At 36.9% G+C, this 11,512-nt stretch overlaps 1 protein-coding gene across 1 annotated transcript in view; it reads right to left on the bottom strand.

Moving 5' to 3' along the window:
- Positions 1–11,490, bottom strand: part of LOC140160447 (protein-glutamine gamma-glutamyltransferase 4-like) — a 34,674-nt gene extending 23,184 nt beyond the window's left edge. Inside the window, exons 1-5 of the mRNA XM_072183682.1 lie at positions 11,284–11,490; positions 8,485–8,664; positions 2,218–2,400; positions 2,062–2,105; positions 1,519–1,771 (exon numbers count right to left, since the gene is read on the bottom strand). Coding sequence (XP_072039783.1) covers positions 1,519–1,771; positions 2,062–2,105; positions 2,218–2,400; positions 8,485–8,656 — 652 coding nt within the window. The 5' untranslated portion in view covers positions 8,657–8,664; positions 11,284–11,490. The remainder of the gene's footprint in view (positions 1–1,518; positions 1,772–2,061; positions 2,106–2,217; positions 2,401–8,484; positions 8,665–11,283) is intronic.
- Between the last annotated feature and the right edge of the window lie 22 nt (positions 11,491–11,512).

Consider the following 11,512-nt stretch of genomic DNA (forward strand, 5'->3'; position numbering starts at 1 on the left):
TAATCGTATGGTATTGTAGATCGTATGGATTCTCAATCTCTCTGCCCTCCTCTCCCTCTCTCTCTCCTTTCTCTCCTCTCTTTTTCTCTCTCTCTCCTCCTTTTCCTCTCTCTCTCCTCCTTTTCCTCTTTTTCCTTGCACTAGGGGCAGGGGCCCAAATAGGCAATTTTTGCCAGGGGGGGGGCGATTGCCCCCTGCCCCTCCGCCAGCTACGCCACTGGATAGATGTCGATACAGTGAAATAGCTGCAGGACTACACAGGTCCTGCGTAAACTTGCAATACATTTTCTGCATCAGAAAAGCTACTAGAATGTCTCAGGACCCTTTTATAACATATGTGTGAATTCATCTCTAATAAACGCCCAGCTCATGAAAAAATTGGGTAAAAAAATAAGCAGCCACCCAAAATGACTTTGTTTAGCACCCTTGGAATGAATACGGTATATGGATTTCACCTGGAATGGTCCAATGATGTTCAACTGGCAGAGCAATGGGCAGTTACAATTTTCAAAAGTCAGTGTTCTGGAGTAATTGGTTCAAATATTCCTTTAATCATTCAATATTGATGACAATATAAATGTTTTGAAGAAAATACATACTGCAGCTTCATTCTGGGACTTGAACAGTGCTCAATAGATTTTTGTTTATCTGGAAATCTTACAGAAATTTATCTGGCATGGTAGTAATGACAAGATGACGAGATTCTTCAATATGCTTGGATTATGCGTCAGCTCAGAAAATGATTTAGGTCAACTGTAGAATGAAGATTTTATTCTCAAGTTAAAGAAACTTTTGGGCCTCATAACTTCTAAATTGTTGGTCTAAAGTTTATAAAAGTAAACATATTTAGAACCGAAATCACTTGATGAATTCATCTGTGAGGGCAAATTTGGGCAGAAATGCTCAGTTTTGGAGAAAATCCAAACAAACAGGTTTTCAGCCCAAACTTTTTATAAGTCACCGATAATTTCTTGAGTAAAAAAAAAAAATTTTAAACTAAATAAAATATCTAGGATTTTTTATTTTATTTTGACCAAAAATAGTTTAAAAAATGCTCAATTTTGCCCAAAAATCATAAAAAAGCCAGATTTTCACCCAAATTTCAAAGATTTTTGGTGAAGTTAATCAAAATTCTAAAAAATAAAAAAACAGGTCCAAGATATTTTTATCTAGTTTTTAAAAATTACTAAAACTTCTTTTTCGGGGGGGGGGGGGCATTACTTGGAAAGCTCATGCTCTTGGAGGAAAGTCTTATCCCAAAATAATACTCAATTTTCTGACTCCCTTATTGTTTGTTCGGTTTATAATTGGCGAAAAAAATTACTTGTAACTTGTGTCTTGATGTAGAATGTGTGCACACAGTTGTTTGCAGCACCTAGGCTAGTTGCGCTTTGCATAATGCACGACTATCATGTGCTTATGTGATTTGATGCACACATTTACAAAAACTAAATAATTTTCATTTATTATAAGCCTAAAATCTTGGTTTTCAAGTGAATGAATCGAAAATAAACCTACGTTTGCACCATGGGTTGAAGATCATGAACACTTCAGTAGGATGATCAAATTCAAATTCAATCCCCGATTCAGTGGTGGTGTTGACAACCAGCTCGTATGGTCCAATCAGACTATCAGCTGATGAATACACAGTGAGACAAACTTTGCTGCCCTCAACACTTGTGATCTGCAGTCCCCACTCCAAGTTGTCTTTAGGGGTGCATCGACAGCGAGACTGGTACACGCAGTTCCGTGACTGACAATTGACGGCCACCTGAAAACAAGCAATACAATTGGGTTATAAGGGATGACGATCAGAGAACTATTTGATGCATTTTGTTTTTAAAATGTCACCCCTTGCATGGGATATAAGATTATTCGCCGTTGAAGTGACATAGTTAATTGGATTAACTACCATAGCAATAGATGAATACAATTTTGACTATATCGCCCTGCACTACAACGTTCACATGTAGATGTCAAAGAAAGGCTGATCACTCGCACCTGTAAGATTAGTATCTTTAAAAGAGCGGTAATGTATTCAGTCTATGTTTGCTGACATACACAGGTCAGGTGATTAATGCAATCTACTTGTAGTGCAGGGCGATCTATTCAAAAATTGTATTCATTTATTGCTATGGTAGTTAATCCGATTATGACGTCACTTCGACGGCGAATAGCAGAATGTGAGTTCTACAGTCTAAATTCAATGATTCTTACCCATACGGAACTCCAATGAGATCTGGTCTGAATCCTTCATGAAGTCCCGGTGCAATTTCACCTCCATGTCAAATGACTGGCCACGTCTCGGTACCATCTCTTCAGTTTCATACTCATCTGTATGGTGAGCCTTCATGTTCTTATCCATCAGGAGGTCAAGTTGAAGCACCTGTAACTCCTTTTCTGGTAGACAAAAAACAAAACAATCAGAAATGTAACTAGAATTACGCGGTTCGTAATTAAGGTGGCCCCCACATAACTATACACCACATGAGGCCACCATATACTATCACAATATCAAGTTTGAAGTTGATCGGTGATTGCGTTTAAGCTGGAGAGTGGATTAATGGAAATGAAGGCAAAATATGCAAATGAGCTCATTAATATTCATAAATATGCAAATAACACGACACAAAAAGTATACAGCACATGAGGCTACCATAGACTATCACCGTACCAAGTTTGATATAATATTGGATGGCTGAGCATGATACCATAACATATCGGACGAGCCAACGGCGAGTTCGATATTTGTATGACAAATCCGATATGTTATGGTATCATGCGAAATAAGCCATCCAATATTATCATTATTAGGTTTTCGTAACTCCTAATAACCCTGAAAACATAATAATGAAGTTGATCGGCCATGGCGTTTGAGCTGCAGAGTGGATTAATGAATTTGCTTCCGCCCGGACAAACAAACAAACAAAGATACAAAGAAAGAAAGAAACAAACAAACAAACAGGCAAGGGAACAAACAACCATCTGGATGATAACATAAGCCCCACATGTGGGGGCCAAAAATATATACTTTTGACAATTAAACTTCACCCTTACTCTAACCATAGCCTAAAATTAAACTTAACTGTTATCCAACATTTGTACCTTCCAGTCTCCTAAAACCTTGACCCTGATTTTACAGACCCATGACCCAATTGACACCCTCACTCCACCCCCCCCATTTATCTCATTGTTGATCGAGATTTTGGTATCATATAATAGATCATATTTTTCCCATTATCCTGAAATTTGACGTTCAAATTGATGTATTTCCATCCTGCTACAATGTACATGCACACTTTCTATAACATGTTAAGTGAACTACCATGGGTGCTCAAGGTGCTTACACCCCCCCCCCCACACACACACACACACACTATATTTTGTCTTATAAATAACATAGGCCAAGTCGAGTCTAAATTCTACACAGACTACACAGAAAAAATTAAGAATTCAGGAATCTCATTTCCGGGAAATTCAGTAATCTAGAGTGAAATTAAGCTTTATATCCTGCTATGTTGGAGGGAAATTTGTCCACATTACTAAGAAATTTGCATTTTTATCCAGGCCTGATTCAATGCCTAGAAGCATAATTATTAATAACCAATCAGTGTGAAAATGGTGCACCAAATGGCTTCAACTGGGCCTTTATTTTTCTAAATTTTCCAACTTCTGAAGCTGGCACCCATTAGCTACTTGCAGTTCCGCCATTATGCACTATGTGCGGGAGAGCCTCGAACTGGCAGCATACATGAATGGGAATTGAACTAGTCATAACGTTCTGTGTAAGGTTACATAATTCTTCCTTTCATGTATGCTGCCAGTTCGAGGCTCTCCCGCACATAGTGCATAATGGCGGAACCGTGCAAGTAGCTTAATAGAACCCCACTGCATGTAGATTTTACAAAGGTGACCAATTTGGCTGCCCCCCCATACACGTTTTTGTTGAGCAATACTACGGTATATAATAAAGTGCATCAACTGATTTCAATTGGGCCTTCGTTTTCAAAAATTCCAAAGTCTGCTCCGTGAGGTCCCCCCCCCTGGTCCCCGCATTATGAATAAAACATTTTGGCTTTTGTTTTGGCCATGCAACAATAAACTTTGTGTTTATAAAATGATAACAGTGTAAATGGTGTACCAAATGGCTTGAACTGGGCCTTCATTTTCCAAATTCTATCCCCCTATGTCATGTATAAAGTGCGACACGATACCCGCTTCAAGGTCACATTTCATCATTTGTGATCCTTATCTGGTCAGGCCTTGTATCCCTAGCTGGTATCATGGGTGTCAATCCCAGGGGACAGGGGGGATGTGTCCACCTTCTGGCAAAATTACCCCATTTCAAACACTTTTTAATAATTTTGGCTAGTTGCCCCCCTCCCACATTTCAAGCCGGATTGGTGCTATAAATGGCTGGTATAGATCAACCCCTGTTGAGCATCCACGCTTTGAAACATGTTCCGCTACGTCTGGCATGGATAGGCACCCTTAGGACCAATCACTATAAGACACATCCTAAGAATTGATTATTGAAATAGAGAGTACAAAACTGAATACTAGTAATTGGTGCTATAAATACCAATCATCAAGGTCTCTGGTCAATTTATGACGAGTGGTCTGTAAGCTTTTCGAAGGACATCATTTTATAATCTATTTTAATGACAAATAAAAAGTGGATCGTCTGTCTGGTATTGAATTGCTCATCTTCTCTGATCACCTTTCTATGATAACCTTGTATTGGATACAAAGATAATGATGTTATACGTGCACTCTCATGGAAACATTCTTGTCATGAGCCAGAGGAGGGTACTCACCAGGGGTACTCACTCAGTACAAATTACCATGGGGATGTGCTACAAACCACAGATTTCCAGGATCTGTGCAAACATAGCTTTATAGGTTAGGTATCCCAGGTGGCATTTTCAGCCTTTTGGCTTGACACCTTTTTCCAGGCTAATGGATGGGTCATTTTTCACAATGTTCTTCATTTTTTCACATTGATGTTCTCCATTTTTCTGGAAAATAGCCAATTTTGCCTCACTGTTGCCAAAATATTTGAAATTTGGGGGAAAAGTTGTAAAAATTCAGACAATTTAGATTTAAATTTGGCTGAAAATGTTGGTATTTTGATGGTCCAAATTCCTTGAAAAATTGGTATATTGATGGGTCCACTTTGAAATTCTCAGTGGCACAGCCCTACCCAAACCACACCTGAGTACACCCCCCCGGCCATGTAGTACAAATAAAAAATTATAGGCATAGATCCCAGATCCCCCTAATATTTTGCCAGGGGATGATGGCCCATACGATCATCCCGCAATGTTGATGCTGTACATGTATGGGTTTCTGACCAAATTAACCTCATATTTGGTCATTTTAGCCCCCAAAGTTCAAATTTGTGTGCGCTTTGAGCGCATTTATTCCACTTTTGCACCATATTTCATCAGTTTAGCTTCAAAATGGCAAAAATGTTCACACCCATTTGTACCATAAATTTATTCTGTTGCCAAAAGGTGATGGATTTACTATACATCAACTAATTTTTTCCAACACCATCCACCCCCCCCCCATGTCAAAAAGAAATCTATGCCACTGCAAAAATTAGAAATTCTTTCAGTCTGTTTTATTACTGTGTATTTGTGCTAAAATATAAATTAGGCCATCTGATCATGATCATGCATGTGCTCTTTGATAAGCCAAAAATATGACAGTGGGAAGAAACTGGTCCTGTCAAAATAATTTTATTGAAATTTGAAATGTTCAAAACTCAAAAGGAAAATAATTGATGTTTAAAATTTAGGGCAGGCAACTTTACACTGCCTACATGCACATTTTTTGTAGACATCAAAACAAATCCTGATGAAAGCACCATCAGGTATTGTTTTCTTTTTCAATTCCAGTCCAGTTGGGGGTACTCAAGTTTGGTTTGGGTGGGTAGGGGTGTGCTGCTAAGAATCTGAAAGTGGAAACATCGCTATACTAATATTTTTAGACCCATTGAAACCAAAAGTCAAAATATTTGGTCAAATTTAAAATATATTGTCAATTTCTACTTTTCCCAATAATTTGTTGGTAAATTTTGGCTATAATATAAAAAAGGCAAATTAGGCAATTTTCAACAAAAAAATCAAGAAAATTTTGAAGGGATAACCCATCCATATACCAAATCTGAAAAAAGGGCTCACTGATATAAAAAAAAAAAGGCCAAAAATGCGCACTGCGCCCATGTTTACTGCACATCCCCTGTATGGTCATTTGAACCCCCCGACCAGTCCAAGGGGTCAGTACACCCTTTGCTTTAAATTTAATGTTTCTTCAGACATCACACCACTGAAATCATTGATTATTAAAGTCCCTGATGGAATGTAATCAATATGTAGTGATGTGTGTCAAGCTAGAATCATCAATACAAGGCACCAATTGATTAGAAGATTATACATCTCAAGCAATATCTGGAATATTGAGAAACAGTGCAGTAGCATTGAATCAAAAAACACATACATATATACAATGTATAGTTTTCCGATAGTTACAAGGGTACTTAATATTTTTTTTAATAACTTAATTGTTACTTAAATTAAAGCTGCTTTGAAAGCTGAAATGTCTGTGATGTTTATGGGAGATCATTCCATTATTGAATTATTGTACATGGCCAAAAACTGACTCAAACTCAAAGAGAACAGCAAGCACTTTTTTTTTATTTCTTTAAAAATAACACAAAAATCTGATTTCTTAATAATATTTTGAGTCAGCAGCCATTGCTCAAAATGTGGGTTGCGGGCTCATACGATAGTCCCAATATGCATTATGCACATGATCACCCAAACTAGAAGAGACATCTGACACCCCCATAATGCTCTTCTTCCATTTCAATTTTCTGTACTAGGGCATGATCTAGTGCAACATACATTGATAATGGCAAAATCTACCTCAATGAACAGAGTACATTCAGATCTCGCAAAATATATTTATTTCTTGACTATCAACCCATGTTTAGCCAGTTGATTTGCAAAATGAAAACAATGGGAACCTGTACAGTGTACAAAGTATAGTAATGGGAGTGTCATTTGATAAAATGGGGATGTAACATGTTGCAAAGGATTCTGGGAAGGGAATGATATCTTCTCTGGCCCTAACCCTCATTTGCAATATTTGGGACTATCGAATGAGGCCCTTACCAAAATGTGACTTACAAATTACGATGGACTGGATGTCAACAACAATGTTAACTTTCATTGTTAAATTTCACAATTTACTAAAACTGCCATGAAATTCAAATCATTATTTCTGAGAAGAGAATCTATTTACATTTAACGTTGTTTGAGAAATGGCATCATATATATCTCAGTCTCAAATAAAAATTGATTTGCTTTTTTGACATCCGATGTAGTGTGCCTGAAGATTTCATCAAACAATGGACTCATTGAATTACTTTCTTGCTCCATCTATCCAATAGCTAGAATAATGAGTCAATCAATCAATCAACCAATCAATTTATTAGAATCACTTTTGATTATTTGTTAATCCTTTCATGTAAAGTGAAATAAAATTGTTGTAATGTTTCTCACAGAAAGCTCTAAATACAGTGACAATAGTAAAAAAGGGGAAGTTTTAGTCATGAACTATTGGCCATTGGTCTGATCTATAATATAATGCTATTAGCTTTATGCCCTACCCTTTTTGTTATACAGCATAATGAAAACTTCCAGCTGTTACAAAGTCAACTTTCTTTGAATATCAATTATTATTATTTATTTATTCTTTCTTTAGGCAGGGTAGCCCCTTCAATGCTAAAACACTGATTTCCAAGGAGGCACTACATCAAAAAGTACAACATTCTTATACAGTTAAAACAAATTTAAAATTAATCAACCACAATCAACTACTCGTCTGTTACATTCTTACAAATACCAAAAAGTTCAATGACATCCTATAATAAATACATGTAAATGAAAGTCTGGGGGGAGTCAAAAAGTCCAATTATGTTAGTAAAAAAATAGTTACAATATGGGTCCAAGTTGATCTTTTGAGGCTGGAACTTACTTTGAACAAAACCAAAACTTTTCACTCACTATTGACGGTTTCACCTATCATGGTCGATAGGCATCTAGAATGATACTTCTAGATGTATCCCAATGTCATGAACAGAGACGAAGGAGCCCACTATGCAAGTCCCAAGTCACATATGATCCTCTCCTGACTGAAAATATACCCTGATTATTTACCCTTGACAGTCAGGATGCGAATCGACTTTATTGAGTCAATAGTGAGCATAGAGTTTTGGGTTTGTTCAAAAGAAATGTTTCTTACTGTTCTGTATAAATTATCATTTCAGTTCAGTCTTAATAAAATCATCAACATCATACTTGAATGATAATGTTTTTTTAATTCTGTTAATCGCCCTCAAGTGGTAAATCATTCAGTCTATTTTTACACAGATTGTTTAACCATGAAAAAAATAATTTTGAATTATCAATTCACCTTTCTTTGGTGGCTTCTCAATAATGACAGGCTCTTCAGGAACCACTCTACGCCCTGGTTGGCGAAGCGCCCTCGCAGATGCTTGTCGGGAACCAGTTGGGTATGGGTCTCCATCTGCATTATAGCCAAAGCGGACTGGCTTATTTCTGGATCTTGAAGATGAACGAGGCATGTTGAATGCTGAAATTATTAGCAAAACATAATTAATAAACATTTAGAAAGAAAAGAAATGTTTTATAGCCTACATGCTCATTGATTGGAGGAGAATCTAAGATTTCTTAATCTCCATTTTTTTAATTTAAATATCACTAAACATTATATAAAATTTTCACTGTGAATTAAATTAATGAAACTTTACAGCACAGATGCCGGAAAACAAAAGCAAGATTCACTCTCACTGTCTGAGTCACTGATGGCTGAAAATTCATCATACAGAAAATATTTGAAACAGAAAGTGATACTGAGCCATTCCATGTCAACTCCTGGGATGTGCACCGCAGCACCTCTTCAATTTTTGTCCCAAAACGCTAATAATTCAACGACGCGACTCGAGAGAGCAAAAAGTGGGGATCTGGGCCAAATTTTGACAAGTCATATCTCCAAAACCGCTTGGAGTTGAGCATTCATTTTTTCCATGTGTTCATTATGCTCATAGAGGTATGCTAGAAATGATTTTCAGCAACATTTGAGGGGATGACCAATGACCAACCAACCCTTTTTGTTGATGTTGCTGGAATGACTCCTATGTAAGTAGGCAAGCCTAACTGATGTTTTTAATGCAAAGTCATCAAGACCCCAAGCCACTATTTATCAGAAATGTTGTCCAAGAACATATTTTCAACATACCTAAAGTTGATGGTGGGGCAAATTGTCTGACATTGGTTTTCAGGGGGGTCAAAATGTACAAAAAATGTACTATTGGAGTTTTGCATGGGTAATATCTCAGCTAAAATTATCCTAATTGACTCAATATTGGATAAGAGTAATGTCCTACCAAAGGGTTCCGACTGGCAAAAAAATGGACAAAACATTATTTTTACTTTTGGAGTTCTGACCCCCCGAAGTTGGTCCTGGATGGACAAAGTTGCACTTTGAGGGCCCTGTATCTTTTAAAGTAAATGAGTTACAAGTTTTCTGGTGCCAGATTTGAACTCTACACAATTAAGTACCTGCGGTGCACATCCCAGGAGTTGACATGGAATGGCTCTACTCTCCTCTCACTTTTCAGAATTTCTTTTCTATTGTTCAATACAGTACTTCAATTAAATGTCAGCATAATAATTGAATTGAATTTGATAAAACCTATTCATTTTATCTTTGTGTAAACAGTAGCAGTACTGTCCATAATTGAAATTTCAGTTTAACAACAGTTGAGGTTTACAGTGGTGCAATATTTATGGTAGTAATATTAACATTTTAAACATTTTTGGCCAAATTGTGTTCTAAAACAATAACACAATAAATGATGAGAAAAAAACACATATTATATTAGAATGAAAGTTCATCTGTGTTGGTAGTAAGCATATTTAGGGGTTTAAACCTTTGATCAAAACACAAAAATTTGCGTACCTGGAATTCTGCAATCTGCTGATGAAAGTCGATGTGTCGACTGAAAATTCCAGGAACGCAAATTTTTGTGTTGTGATCAAAGGTTTAAACCACTAAATTATATAAAACATATTATAGTTTTACAACATGTAAGGCAACTGACCTATATTTTGCAAATTTGCATTCATGGGATTTTTTTTTTGTCTCCATGCATAAGGCCAAAAAAAATCTGGAAAATCTGGGGAAAAGTTTTTTTGTATTACGAATACCGACTCTAATTTTGAAAATTCCAGAAAAGGGGTTTTTTTTTTAGGTGTTACACCCGGCCCCCCCCCCTCCATTTCCCCCACTGCCTTGAGTGGTGTCCTTGCTGCACCTGGCGACAAAAAAAGGTAGTTTCATAGTTTTTCATAATTTGCCGCCCTTTTATCATTAATATTTCTTCTTGCCCGCCCCTTCTGCCCTGCCCTTTTTTCTATTCTTCTTGCATGCCGCCGGGGTACTCAGTACAAATGACCATACGGGACGTGCCGCAAACATGGGTAGCATTTTCAGCCTTCTGGTATATCAATGACCCCTTTTTCAAAGCCTGTTTTGGTATATGAATGGGTCCTTTTTTCAAAATTTTCTCAATTTTTTCGGAAAACAGCCCAATTTTTCCTATAATAATCTGGCCAAAATTTTGGGAAAATTTGTAAAAACTAAGACAATTTTGGGTAAATTGACTAAATTCGGCCGAAAATTTTGACTTTTGGTATATCAATGGGTCCAAATTTCTTGAAAAATTGGTATATTTATGGGTCTACTTCCAAAATCTCAGCGGCACGTCCCTACCTACCAAAACCAAACTTGAGTACCCCCGGTTTACTCTCATAACGCAAAAATAAGGCCTACCTGACAACATTGCATAACAAAAATAAAAGAAATTTGTTGCCAACTTCTTGGTTTCGCGCCATTTTGACAGGCCATATTTTGGTAACCGAATATCCGATTAAAATAAAATTTTCAGTCTTGTAATCAGGAGTTTCTGGAATCGTGATTACCGGTATCTTCTAATAAAAAAGTAACCAATTAACCATCATATTCATACCAAATAAACTTAGTAATATAGTGTATTAATGTTAATTACTATCATGCTTACATGCTAATTTATTTATATCCTGACTGGACACATCACACTTCATTTATTTATTTATTATAGGCTAGAACATGAGAATGATGCCATGAAAGTAGTCTGCATTTTAAGCTTACCTGATGAGCCCAGCAGATGAAGCACAAAAGAAGACAGAAGTGCAGCGATGAGTTACAGAACAGGTGCTATGCTGAGATGTAGTGCAGCAATGAGACGCTAGTCAATCAATGCTTCTTCCACATGCCTAGACGCTATTCAACCGGAAGCAACGCTTCAGAGAACTCAATATCGAAAGTAATGAAAAACAACACATGTGTGACCCATGTGGATAATGTTTATTGACCTGGG

Source organism: Amphiura filiformis, chromosome 9 (genome assembly GCF_039555335.1).
Source record: "Amphiura filiformis chromosome 9, Afil_fr2py, whole genome shotgun sequence".
Classification (NCBI taxonomy): domain Eukaryota; kingdom Metazoa; phylum Echinodermata; class Ophiuroidea; order Amphilepidida; family Amphiuridae; genus Amphiura; species Amphiura filiformis.